This window comes from Balaenoptera musculus, chromosome 13 (assembly GCF_009873245.2).
Source record: "Balaenoptera musculus isolate JJ_BM4_2016_0621 chromosome 13, mBalMus1.pri.v3, whole genome shotgun sequence".
NCBI lineage: Eukaryota > Metazoa > Chordata > Mammalia > Artiodactyla > Balaenopteridae > Balaenoptera > Balaenoptera musculus.
Window position 1 is genome coordinate 69,098,582 of NC_045797.1, and position 13,130 is coordinate 69,111,711.

General features: G+C 50.8%; 1 protein-coding gene and 1 long non-coding RNA gene across 7 annotated transcripts; one reads left to right on the forward strand and one right to left on the reverse strand.

Moving 5' to 3' along the window:
* Positions 1-2,227: 2,227 nt before the first annotated feature.
* On the forward strand, positions 2,228-12,942 carry MPV17 (mitochondrial inner membrane protein MPV17). Of its 6 annotated transcripts, none has more exons than XM_036873305.1 (8): positions 2,228-2,552; positions 2,933-3,007; positions 9,794-9,874; positions 10,103-10,185; positions 10,280-10,375; positions 10,624-10,656; positions 10,926-10,978; positions 11,970-12,107. In XM_036873305.1, exons 2-8 carry the CDS (start codon positions 2,938-2,940, stop codon positions 12,037-12,039), a joined length of 486 nt encoding a protein of 161 aa, XP_036729200.1. In that variant the 5' UTR covers positions 2,228-2,552; positions 2,933-2,937; the 3' UTR covers positions 12,040-12,107. The 6 variants fall into 6 exon arrangements, with proteins under 6 accessions (XP_036729200.1, XP_036729199.1, XP_036729201.1 ...); XM_036873304.1 differs by having other exon boundaries at positions 2,321-2,540; positions 11,970-12,795; XM_036873306.1 differs by having other exon boundaries at positions 2,329-2,540; positions 10,093-10,185; positions 10,326-10,375; positions 11,970-12,795.
* LOC118906063 lies at positions 11,308-12,880 on the reverse strand. The gene is made up of 2 exons (XR_005022406.1): positions 12,794-12,880; positions 11,308-12,086 (listed from the first exon to the last, which is right to left on the reverse strand). It is a non-coding gene; the product is annotated as an uncharacterized LOC118906063 (long non-coding RNA).
* Positions 12,943-13,130: the final 188 nt, after the last annotated feature.

A 13,130-nucleotide genomic window follows, 5' to 3' on the forward strand; every position in this document is an offset into this window, starting at 1 on the left:
ATTATAGCTCATCTTGTTAGGGTCCTCTTGTGGGATGTTGCAGACTCACAGTGACTGCAGCATTGCCTCTTAAGCAAGGATAGACCCCACAAGGAGAAATAAGCAAACCATAGTCTTGGAATGTATGAGTACAACCTGAGGTTTGGGGCAGGGAGTAGTCAGATGACTTCAGGAAATAGAGAAAAACACATAGCCAGCTCCTATTTAAGGGAGTGGAGATTAGTTCAGTGCCTACCTGGAACAGAACACTTTTGACACTGTAGACTGATTGGCCAAATATCTGGGAACAGCTTTCTGCCTCTTCAGTGCAGGGAACTTAGCATTATGTGAGAAAATCTCCTTTAAGAGGAAAGGAATCAAGTAGTTCAGTTCCTCCCCTGTACAGAAGAGGAAACAGATTTGGAGGTAACCCAGACCATTAGCAGCAGAGAGACCACAACTCACGTCAATGCAAAGCAGCCAAGTATGCACCATCCTATTTGTGCCAGCTCAGTTTATGCCAATTTTCTTTTTGAGAGGACTGGTAGGGAAGTGCTTTCCATTGCAGAGGAGCTTTGCTCGTTCTACACAACAGCCCCTTAACACTGCCTCAGGAAATCCCACTTTCAGTGGTAGAAAAGGTGGGGCCTGGGGACCCATGTCATTGAGGCTGTAGGTTGGTGTTGGCAGCCCTGCTCCTGCTGCTGGGTCTCTGCCCTAATCTCATCCAAAAGAAAAGCAGGAAAATGCTTTCAGCCCTTGCTCTCTTTCTCTGCCATAAGCCCTTTTTGCCCCAGGCCACTCCCCTTCCAAACTTTCCTCCTGATATATACTTTATACTATCCATGGGTTCCCGCATTTTTTCTTCCTTTGTGCCTTTGCTCACACCATTCCCTCCTCCTGGAGTGTCCTTTTCTACCATCTCCACCTAAGTTCTATTCATAGTTCAAGGCCCCAGCTCAAATTCCACCTCCACCAAGGGGCTTCCCAGATTTCTCCAGTAAAAATAATTCTCCCTTCCATGTGCTCCCAAGAGAAAAGGAAGGAAAAGAGGTTAAATGAGAGTTTATTAGGCACTTTATCTATTTCAAGTACTTTAGCATATGTTACTTAATTTAACCCTATGAGGTTGGTATTGCCCCATTTTACTTGACAAAGATAAGATTCTGAGAGGTTAAGCAGTCTGAATAAGGTCACATAACTACTGAGTGGTGGTAGGCAGTCTGACTTCAGAATACAACTTTCCAACTTAGTACATTTGGTCTCCTATTACTAGTGTAAATTCACTCCTCTAGCATGGTGTTTTGCATATAGAAAGCTTTAGTTAAATGTTTGTGACATCGAATTCTCTTGCCTCCTTACTGTGTTTTTCCAGTTATCTGTTACAGGATTCTCCCTGCCTTAATCATATAGGAACTGAGTAAATTGGGGCTGGAGCTAGCCAGGTAAAGACCCTGAAAGAGTCAGATATGGTTGCCTCCTGAAGTGTGAGCTCTCTAGGGATGATTAAGCAAAGGCTGTCAGCCTGACAAATCTGCTAGGGACCTTGTGAATGTTTCCACTACCCTAGAAAGGATGTTGCAGTATATTCATAAAATTTTAGAATGTTAGAGCTGGAAAGGGATTAGGAAATCACCATATCTATTGGTTTCCTAACAGTTTTAGTTGTGGGCCCTTGTTTAAATGTGGCTTTTTCTATAAGTATACATGTATTTTTTAAAAGCTTAGGTAAAGAAGAACCTGTGATACCCCTTCCCCAAACATCTATAAAGTCCTAAAACTGAGGAGCCCAGTTTGAAAAACAAAGAGTCCAACCCCCTAATTTCACAGATGAGGAACTTCAAGTCTCGCGATGACCAAGGCTGCAAACCCGCTAGTTATGAAACCAGTATCTAAACTAGAGGTTCTGTACTCCGAATGATTTCCATGGAGCAGTCATCTTTACGCAGCATTTCTAAAGGCTACTGTGGACAAAGCATTGAACTAGTTGCTATGAGGACGACAAATATGAACAAGACCCAGTTCCACCCATTCAGGAGCTCACAGTTGAGGCTACTGAAGAACTTACAGACATTTTTTTTAAAAAGTAACACACACGCACGCATTTAACTATGGCTAATAGTTTCCAAACTATAATTCCTGAGACCGAGAACGACGTCTGCACCTTGGCCAGTTCCGGAACGCGGGAACAGTGAGAGTCTATCCAGGTCAAGAGGCCCGTGCACCGGAGAGAGAAGGGGCAGAAGCAGACAGAGGCCGGACCCAGGGGGGCAGGCGGGCCCCGCACCAAGACTCGGCGCAGACCGAGCCAAGCCCTTCTCCACGGTGTTAGTGGCTGAATCCACTCCCATTCCGGCCCTGGATGCAGGGGAAAGCCTAGCGGTCAGCCGAGCGGAAGGGATGGGATTTGGGGCGGAAGTCCCTCCGCCGCTCGGGTCACGTGGGAGGGGCTGAGCTCGCGCGCTGTTGAGTAGCGAGAGTTCCGCGGTCACCGGCTCAAAGCCCAGCGAGCCCGCAGCTGCAGCCCCGCGTGTGACCGTTCCAGGCTCAGGGAGTCAGAGGTCGTTTTTCTGGTGTGGAGTTGGGCTCAGGAAGGATACGGGCTGGTTCCAACTGAGAGTCTGAATCTGGGGACCGACCAGGCTCTGGGTGAAAGCCAGAGCAAACCTGTCCTCCTGTGTGTCTCGGTCGGGACAGAGGCCCCCAGATAGACCTGCTTCAGGGCTGGGGGTGGGGTGGCGGGTGGAGGCCACCGGTATTCCATAGCCGCCCACAGCCTTCCTCACTTCCCCGATTGCCTAAGGCGATCCCTGTGACAGGAAGCTGTCCAGGAAGCCTCTGCCCATTTAGAAGCGGGAGGGGGAGAGGTAGTGGGCACAAGGGAAGGACAAAAGTCTCTTTAACTGTGGAGAGGGGCAGTGGGGGTGACCCCCCTCTCCTCTCGCCTTGACAGAAAGCATGGCACTTTGGCGGGCATACCAGCGGGCTCTGACTGCTCACCCGTGGAAAGTACAGGTCCTGACAGCTGGTAAGTGTCCCTGTGGGACCTAGTGGTACCAGAGCAGGCTGATCTGGGAGGCAGAAGCTCGCTGCACCCCCCGCCCTCATTTTTTGCTTTTATTCAGACCCCTTGAAGGATTGGCTCTCACCCCAGTCTGTTTTGGAGGGAGGGTCCCCAAGGCTGTTCTTAAGGAAAGGGGTATGCATAGATGACCTGGCTATAAAGTAGGATCTGAAAGTCCTCACAAACCTGAGGAGTCATCCCCTTAGGATGAAGAAAGGCATTGCCCCTAGGAGGCCTTAACTTAGAAAATGAACAATAACAAAGGCTCCTTTAACATTTCACAGTGTGCAAAACACTTTCAACACACATTATCTCATAGGGTCCCCACAAAGGTGGGGACACAAAGTGGGCTAAGATTACTTGGGTCCACATTAGATCACACACCTAATAAGTGCTGGAATCAGACTCTTACCCCAGTTTATTTTTCTTAGTATTGTTCTTATTGTGAAATATATGTTAATACACAAAAAAATGATTAAGATATGTATGTACCATTGAAATAAAAGTAAACTGAATACTCCTGTATCAGTACCCAGCTTTGAGACCCCTTGAATGCCTGTCCCTAATTCATACACCCTAAGAAATAACCACTTTCCTGAGTTTTGTTTATATCATTCTTTTGCGTTTCTTATAGTTTACTATCTATGGATGTATCCTCAAACAATATACTAATGAAGGATTTATTTTTACTCTAAATCCAGTGATTGAGTAGCGACCCCACAAAGGTAACCCAGTGACTTACCTGTATTTGTTATCATCTCATTTTGCAGATTAGCTAATATGAGAGGAGACGGCACAGAGATAAGTTTTATAAGGGGAAGGATTGGAAGGCCTGTGACTATTGGGGCAGTGCGAGGGTGACCGGTTAAGATAAGGTCTTGCCTATGTTTAGAGGAAAGGAACAGGATTCTAATGAGGACCATGGGCTTCTGAGAGGAAGACTGTTAAAAAGGGGTGGGGGGGATGCTACTGAAAGCCAGGACGCAACAGCAGTCCTGTTGCTGGAATAGCCCCACATCAGCACTAGGAACTTCATTGAGCGACTGGCCAAGGAGTCTTTTGCCCCTCCCTGGGCCCCTCTCCAGCCTCCTGTGCCCAGCTGTCCCCCATCCTGTCCTCAGAGTGTCCGTCAGCCTGCATGACTCACCTGGCTGCGTGTGTGGTGACTCACGCTGGACTGGGTGGCTGTGATGGGAACTGACACGCTGGGCCCTTTGCCCAGCCTCACATTCCCTCAGGGACCCGAACTGCCGGAAGGAAGTTTCCCCCTCTCCCCTTCGTGGCCATCAAGAATAGGGAGGGAAGGATGGTCCTTGTGTTTCCTTACCCGAGGGATCTGCAGCTGACGAAGGCAGGAGCTAGAGCTCCAAGGGGTCCAAGTGCAGATACGTAGCTGAACTGGGGTGCTGGTCTGTCAGCGCTAGAGCTCTGTGGCTCCACACCCCCAGTCTTCCTGAGGCTGTGCCAGTATCTCAGCCCTGAAGCAACCTGTAGGTAGCACTTTTCTCAGAATTTCCCAGACCTTTCAGACTTTTCCTTCCCTGCTGCTCAGTGTACTCGAATCAAACTACAAATAAAGGGGGAAGTGGATTTAGCTCACTGAGCTGTTTTTAGATCCCAGTACAGTAGTTCCTAAGGTCCCACGGCATAGCTTATCACACTGGAAAACAGAATAGAGATTTCAGACTTGGAGTTAGAAGACCAAGGTTTGAATCCCAGAGCCATAGCACTTAGTAGCTGTGTGAATCAGGACAAGAAAATAAACCTCTCTGAGCCTCAGTTTCCTCGTTTAGAATTTGAGTTTAGTTATATGACCTCACAGAGTCAGTGTAGGGATTATCTCTGAAAAGGCTTTAGAAATCAAAAAATGCTCAAGAAACTTAAAGGCTCCAGGAGTTGGCCCTTTATATGAGTGTTGGCAACCCAAGAACAGCAAGCTCTTATTTTTATAGTGGTTTTTGGGTTGGGTTTGTTCCACTTGCCGTAAATTTGGAACAGGGATAACCATCTAGCCTCGGTTCTCCAAAAAGTAGAGTCTGAAGCTTCTTTGCAGGTACTTTGTTAGGAAGTAATCCCACGGTGGGGAGAGAGGGAAGAGGGACAGCCAATAGAAGGATGCCTTATCAAATGGACACTGCTTAGGGCACATGGCTGCTCAATCCCTTAAAACTGACTGAGAAGCTCTTTGAAATGCCTCTTAGGACTTTATGGGTGAATAGTCTTTTCTGGAGAAAAGGAGAAACCTTTACCCACCGGCTCCATCCCACGTTGGTCAAAGGTTTGCCATATGGGATGTTGATGCCCGTGCTCTGTGCTCTACCAGGTTGCACGTGCATCATGCCCAGGTAAAGCATCAGTAGCTCAGCCCCAGGTAAGGCATAGGCCTGAGACAAGGACCCATCAGGTGAACTGCAGTGGTGGCTGGAGTAAGAGATAAGTGAATCTAAAAGATCTGATAGGGTTCAAAAGAAGTGTCTGGTACACCCAGTTTGGGCCAAGCCAGAGTCAGGAACAGGGCAGCCTGGGCAAAGGTCTGTGGTGTGTTCTGCAGAGTCTGAGTCAGCCTTCTCGCATCCTTTCTTGAGGGCCCTTCCAGTCTCCAGGGGGCCCAGCTCCATCCATCTTAGGCCACTCTGGTCCTGCTGTGGAAGCAGCTGAGCTTCTGCAGACACTGGTTTCCCTGCAGTCTGAATGTGAGAGCTCAACAGGCATTAGAGACCATCCAGTCCAGCCCTTGATACTACAGAGAAGGAAACTGAGGCACGAGGGAGGAGTGATATGCATGAGGTTTCATGGTCAGTGGTGGAGCTGGCATTAGAACCTGGGGCACTTCCCAATGCACTGCCCTGCAATTGAGACACCTGGGACCTCAGATTGCTGAGTATAGTTCCAGCTGGTCTGGGCTTAGGTACCTGACAAGCTGCAGAACCCTCCATTTTGTCTTACTTTCTAGCAGTGGGAAGGGTTCAGGCCAGGAGTGGGGAGAGCACTCCGACCGATCCCAGAGGAGGCGCTCCCCTCTCACTGCTGGGCTTCAGCTCCCTTCACGCTCTGCCAGACCAAGCCCCTACCCCAGGCAGCTATTTAATTATTGGAGACTTCTGGAGAGGAATGAGATAGCACCCTGGCCCCCTGCCAGCAGCTATACCTGCTGACCCAGGCCTCCCATAGTCAAGGACAGTTTCCTGCTCCTCATTCCAACTTCCTGCCCCTCAGTTTTCTCATCTTCCATTAATACTTTGGTTTCTTGCATCTAAGACTCGACACACAAAAACCAGGAGAGGAACAAAATAGGGGAAGTAGAGAACTTACCCCCACCCATGCCTAGGATGAGGGCATGGAAGTTGGGGCTTTTCCACTAGTGGGCAGAAGGTGGTCCCAAATAGATCTGTGCTCAGATGCAGGCGCTCCCCAACCCCTACCCCCCGCCCCACTCTGCTGAATCTGGTGGCGAGTGACGGCATGAGAACTGGCACCTACCCAGGGGCATGATGTCACACCCACGCCAGCATCTGCCCGCTGGGCTCTGCGCCCAGCCTGGCATTGGGGCATCACTGCCCGGCAGCCCCTTGTCCTGCCCCATCGGGGCTCAGGCATTATGTCTCGGCAGGCCTCTAGTCCCAACCCCCTGGAAACAAGTCCAAGGAAAGTGGAGCCAGAGCACTGGAGGGTCCAGGCCAACCAAATATGTCCAAGAGGACTCCCAGAGCCTAGGGTGGTTGGGGTCTGTTTGGCCTCTGGGTTGGGGAAGGTGGGATGAGGAATCTGGGTGTCAGCCCTTCCTGCTCAAACAATCACTCTGACCAAAAATGCAGGCCTTGCTCTGTGCTTAGACCAAAGCCTTAGAGCTCCCTGGAGCTGCTGCAGGCCCATGGGGCCTGATGATCTGTGTTCCTCCAGAGGACGAACTGGGCATGGTTCTGTCTGAAATGGACAGAACTGGCAGGGCTACAGGCTACACACCACCTACTCACTCCTGCTGCTTGGTTGTCTCTCAGGCCTGATGGGCATGGTTTGGGGGCCTGGAATCCATCTTTCTCAAAGGCTGCAGGCTTCCAGGACTGTGGGACTACACGTCAGGGACTTTGGTTTTCACTCCTGCTCTGCCTTTAGCTTGTTGTGTGACTGTTGGTAAGCCATGAAGAGTGAAAACACCCCTCTCTTTGTGACTGTTTCCTTCCCAAGAATATTGCTGCTTGCCCTCCCCACAAGGTGACAAGGAACAGAGGTGATCACATTCTGGGGAGTAAAAGACAGAGAGAAAGTGCGTTAGTCCAGGAAGTGTCTTTGATATGCGGGCCTTTGGGGCCTTGTTTGGGCAGGAACCCCCCCCCCCCCCCCACCGTGAGTAGCAGCCACAGGAGCCTCTTGGTGCCCACTGGCCCCTGAGCCCAGGTCTCAGCCTCTGCTGGGGATTCCCTGGCCTCCTGTACCCCCTTGAGAGAAGGCCTGGTTTCAGGCTGCAGCTCCACTCCTTACCAAGTCACCTCATCTCTCAAAGACGTTAAATGGAGGTGTGACCTCTACCTTCCAGACCTTTCGTGAGGATTAAATGTATGAGAGCCCTTTTGTATACTGTAAACATCTTGCCAAGTGTCAAACTGTTAGTCCCTTCATTTAAGCAGTGACTGTCTTTCTGTTCCCCCTTCCCCAGGCCTCGTCAGGGTCACTCTTCCCTTTATGCATGGCCCCAGCAGCTCCCTCCCCTCCCTGGGCACGCAGCTGGCGACCCCAAGTTGTTAAGGAGAGGGGATAGGGTGTTAAGTGCTAATTGCGTGGAGGGGGAGCAAGCCTTCAGCCCCACTGCTCCTCACACCTTGAGCCTGGGTGCGTCCTTTGGGCTACACTTGGCGTCCTCTGTGCCCTTCCCAGGGCAGTCTTGTTGTCTGGGTGGTACCTCTGACATTTCTCCCAGTTTATTTTCTGAGCACCTGCCAGGCTTGGTATGGTGGGGGATAAGAGAACAAAGACGTCCAGGATTCTGTCCTTGCCCTCTGGGAGGCCGTGTCTAGCCGTGTACTTGGAAGGGCCTCCACCACTTTGGGAGTTTCAGGGAGAGGAGAGGCAGGGCTCCCTTGGTGGGTGTGCTGGGGGTCCCAGCAGCTGAGGCCAGCAGCCTAGGTCACCTGTGGGTGCCCCAGCCCGACCCCAGCCCTCAGCCTTACTCAGCTGCCTCTGACGAGGCTGCACAGGGGCAGGGCTGTGCAGGGGTGCGGGCGAAGAGCAATGAGTGTGCAGCCAGGACGGACGTCAGAGCCAGCTCCGGGCCAAGGATGAGGATGTGTTTGCCCAGTGCTAATTGAGGGCACAGGGACAGTGGTGGCTATGGGGCTGGAGGGGACTCTCATTACTCACTGTGATGGACAAGCAAGCTGAAGGTCATACGGTCACTCCCAAGTGGCCCTAGTAGAAGTGTGTGTTTGCTAGAAACCATCACACCACCATCACTGATGGGGGCTCTGTAAACAGTGATGGTTTCTTTTTTTTTTTTTTTTTTTGGCTGCGTTGGGTCTTCGTTGCTGCGCGCGGGTTTTCTCTAGTTGCGGCGAGCAGGGGCTACTCTTCTTCGTTGCGGTGCGCGGGCTTCTCATTGCAGTGGCTTCTCTTGTTGCGGAGCACGGGCTCTAGGCACGTGGGTTTCAGTAGTTGTGGCACGCGGGTTCTACAGCGCAGGCTCAGTAGTTGCGGCGCACGGGCTTAGTTGCTCCACGGCATGTGAGATCTTCCCAGACCAGGGCTCGAACCCGTGTCCCCTGCATTGGCAGGCGGATTCTTAACCACTGCGCCACCAGGGAAGCCCAAACAGTGATGGTTTCTGTCTTGGTTTCTGGGTGTGGGTGTCCTGCTAGTGCTGCTTGGAGCTGGGTGTCTGTGCAAGTGACGGGAGGGGAAGCGGGTGCAAAGACCTGGGGAGAAATGGCCTTAATACCTGTTGGCAGCTCAGTCTGAGGCTGTGAATGGGAAGTCTGGGTGTACCTGACTGTGCTGGGAGGTGACAGGATCCTTCCTTGCAGGGACTCTTTACCAGCTCAGCCAGTCATCCTCCTGCCTGGGACCATTTGAACACTTATGTTTTAGAGTTATTCTTGCTGTTCTCCACAAACAGAGACCCCAAAACCAAGGTGAAGGACATTGGCCAAGGTCTTGCCTTTGGCTGGGGGGGAAAAACAACCCCAGGATTCCTTAGCGTTCTGCACGTGATCTATTCACAGTAAGGCGTCCTGGAAAGGACACTGTCTAGGAAATCAAGCCACCTGGTTCTTGGCCTTGGCTCTACCACTTACCGGTTATGTGAGGTCCCGGACCTTCATTTCCATCCATAACTCTAGAGTAAGGGGTTTGCACGAAAACGTCTGGAAGGCCTTTCAAATTCCGACAGTCAGTGCGTCTCAGCCCCTGGCACCTCAGATTCTCCTTCCCCTACCTGCGGTTTCTGAGTCCAACTTTCCTTCACTGCTCAGTGCAGTGTTCTTGGGCCCTGGCCTGCTCAAGGCTGCTCATCCCAGTTTCTAACGGGGCACATATGAAATATCACCATCCTTGGGGAGGTGTTACCATCCTTGAAGCAGCAGGAAAGGACTGGCCATTTGCCCCAGAATGAAGCTCCTGACCTCAGAGTGCCAGAGCCTCATTCAGTGAGCAGACTTACCTCCCTCCTTGGGATGGCAGCTTGTCCCTGGGAGGTGTCCTGACAACACCTGTGTACCCTGCACAGGGTCTCTGATGGGCCTGGGTGATGTTATCTCACAGCAGCTGGTGGAGAGACGAGGTCTGCAGGCACACAAGACTGGCCGGACCCTGACCATGGTCTCCCTGGGCTGTGGCTTTGTGGTAAGTTCTGCCCACAGCAGGGCTGCTGGTGGATTGGACAGTGGTTTCAGTTCCCTGTCATCCTTTAGTTTCCCTTGGACCCTGTCACATCTAAGCCAGCCTTGAGTGTCTGCTCCCCCTGGGGTTGGGTTTCTCATATTCGGGGGAGGAGCTTTGTGATGTAAAGGCCTAATGCTCCCCTCTGCATCCCTGCTCCCCTCTGTGGGGGTTACTTTCAGGGCCCTGTAGTAGGAGGCTGGTACAAGGTTTTGGACCGCCTCATCCCTGGCACCACCAGGGTGGATGCACTAAAGAAGATGCTGTTGGATCAGGTGAGCGCAAGGAAAAGGGAGTTGGGGAGGGTGAGCTGTGTCGAGGGAGGGCAGGGGTTTAGGTGCTCACAGTGCTTTACTTTCTCTTCCCTAGGGGGGCTTTGCCCCATGTTTTCTGGGCTGTTTCCTCTCACTGGTAGGGACACTCAATGGACTGTCAGCCCAGGACAATTGGGCCAAACTCCAGCAGGTGAGCTGGGCAGGTGTGGGGATGATTTGTGGATGGCAGGCCGGCAGGCCCAGGGCAATGAGGCAGGCTTCATGGGGACGGGAAAGGTGGAGGTGCAGGCAGAGCCCCAGCTCTGGAGGAGAGGAGCTGAGGGGCAGTGGTGCAGGGGTGTCTTCTCTGAACAGAAGTCTCTATGTGATACTCAGATCGGGAGGTCTGAGCTGCCTGGAAATGCAAATGTTCACTTGTTCCTTCTCTTGTCTCCTCAGGATTATCCTGATGCTCTCATCACCAACTACTATGTAAGAGCTGACACCTCAGCTGCCTCTTCTTCTTTCTTGAGTCCAGAAGTGCCAGGGTCTGGGGGTTCTCCTGACACAGAAATCCCTCAGTTGGGATTACCCTCTCATTCCCACATGGGCACCATACTCAGGGAAGCACTCACCCAGTTGTGCAACATATTCTTGTCAGACCAGACAAGGAGTCAGCTGGAGTCAGACCAGGCAAGGCAGTGAGTCTGGGGTCAGGTGATGGAGGCAGCCCACCAACCTTTACCTTCTCTCTCTTGTAGCTCTGGCCTGCTGTGCAGTTAGCCAACTTCTACCTGGTCCCTCTTCATTACAGGTATGACAGATCCCCACCCCACCCTTCAAAGAAGATGCACATTATGAACGGGTGGAGACAAAGTGATTCTCATTTTAACCTTGAACTACCTTAGACCCCCCAGAACACTCTGCCCTGGTCAGAGCTCCTCAGACTCCTGAGCATATTATTACAGAACATCCCAGAGTGTCTGCCCACTGACTTCTTTCATCTTCCTGGGGAGGATCTTGCTCCACAGTCCTTGTCTCCATCCCACCTGGGCTCTCTACCTTTGATGGCATGTCTGCAGGGGCAGTGCTGCAGCCTAGGTTAGGCAGAAAGGTAGACCAGAGAGACAAGTAGGAACGTGGTCAGGTTAGTCCACTGCAAAATATTATTTTATCCTAGATAATAAAGGTAGTTGCTGAAATCTCAGTAAAAAAATATAGTGGAACCAAGATGAGTGGTTAAAATTATTGGAGGTGTGGGGGCTTTGGGAACAGGGAAAAACATGAAACTCTTCAGAGGGGACAGGGTCAAAATGGACATGAGTAGCATAGCTAAAAGGAGTATAGACGTACGAACTAAATGAAACTTTAGAGTCCTTGCAGTGCTCTATGAAACTAGAGCAAGGTATATTTAAAATAAAGAGAAGGAGGTGCTACTTTATATGGCAGGCAGCACAGTTTTTGGAAGATGAGATCTCAGCTGTACAAGACGGACAGATGTGCATTTAGAAGGAGCCTGGACAGGAGTACGAATAATGGAGCCATGCATGGCGAGATGGCGGCTGAGGGGGGGTTAACTTTGGGGATTTTGTCCAGGAGACAGAGGTCTGGGCTGGCACCAGAACCTGAGCTGGTTTTCCTCTCGTCTGAGTCACACATCCCTCCGTGGGGGGGCTGAAGGAAGGAGAGCTAAATCTGGGCGTTCTTGGAAATAATCCCTCTTTTCCCACTGTGCTTTCCCATCTCTCCCCGCTTGCTTGCTCCTTATTCTGCTGCTTCTTCACGGTGCCATCCCTGTTCCTTAGGTTGGCTGTTGTCCAGTGTGTTGCCGTTATCTGGAACTCCTACCTGTCCTGGAAGGCACATCGGCTCTAAGTCTGCCTCACTCCATCATTTCAAGCTTGCAGTGACGCAGCTTGACCCTGGAAGGGTCAAACCACCTCCTCAAAGTGGGCACATTGGTTTTCACAGGGTTTTGTGGCTGGTCAGAACTTAATGGGGTTAGCACTCTGAAGTGGGCTGTTTCACTCTAAAATGTAACCTGACTCCTACTGAAATCACTAAAACCTTTATAATGGTCTTATACCCACCACATAGTAGGCACTCCATAAATACTTGTTGAACTGTATGATTTTGTCACTTTCAGTTTACACCCATATCCCGGCAAGTACCACTCATCCCCACTCTTCATAGACACATCTGTTTTTCTAACCCTTCCCAGCCCTAGTCTAGCTCCAATTTTGGGGGAGCCCCTCAAGCTCTTTATATGGTGCCTCCATAAATGTATTTCTAAATAGGTAATCTGGAACTTGCAGAGGCAATGAGTAAGACCCAGCAGAAACCAACTGGGGAGTCCCGTTTTCTAGAGTTTGGAAAGAACCTGGAGACCACTAAGCCCAGTCTTTTACAGATGAGGACACTGAGGTCCACAGAAGTGAGGTGACCTGTCCACACCGTGAGTTACGGGCAGAGTAGAAACTTGAACCCACGTGCTATAGTTTGAATGTTTGTATACTCCCCAATTTATATGATGAAAACCTAATGCCCAAGGTGATGGTATTAGGAGGTGGGGCCTTTGGGAAGTGATTAGGTCATGAGGGCAGAGCGCTCATGGGATCAGTACACTTACAAAAGAGGCCATGTGATGAGAGAGCAAGAAGGTGCCATCTGTGAGCCAGAAAGCAGGTCCTCACCAGACACCAAACCTACTGGCACCATGATCTTGGACTTCCCAGCCTCCAGAACTGTGAGAAATAAATGTTTGTTGTTTATAAGCCATTCAGTTTATGGTATTTTTGTTATAGCAGCTCAAACACTTAAGACACCAAGTTTCCTTACTTCCTACCCAGTGATCTTAACCTGGAGGTCAAAGATAAAGTAATACTGCTGCTGTGATTCCCAGGAGAAAAATTAACTTGGCTAAACTCCTGCTTTGGGGCAAACCTAGAAGCAGATGGACCAGCCTT

Excerpts from the sequence above, each read along its gene's own strand:
- MPV17 (XM_036873301.1), top strand. The coding sequence starts at position 2,938 with ATGGCACTTTGGCGGGCATACCAGCGGGCTCTGACTGCTCACCCGTGG. Across the intron at positions 10,376-10,623 it reads ATTGGGCCAAACTCCAGCAG|GATTATCCTGATGCTCTCAT; the intron begins GTGAGCTGGGCA and ends TTGTCTCCTCAG. Across the intron at positions 10,657-10,925 it reads CTCTCATCACCAACTACTAT|CTCTGGCCTGCTGTGCAGTT; the intron begins GTAAGAGCTGAC and ends TCTCTCTTGTAG.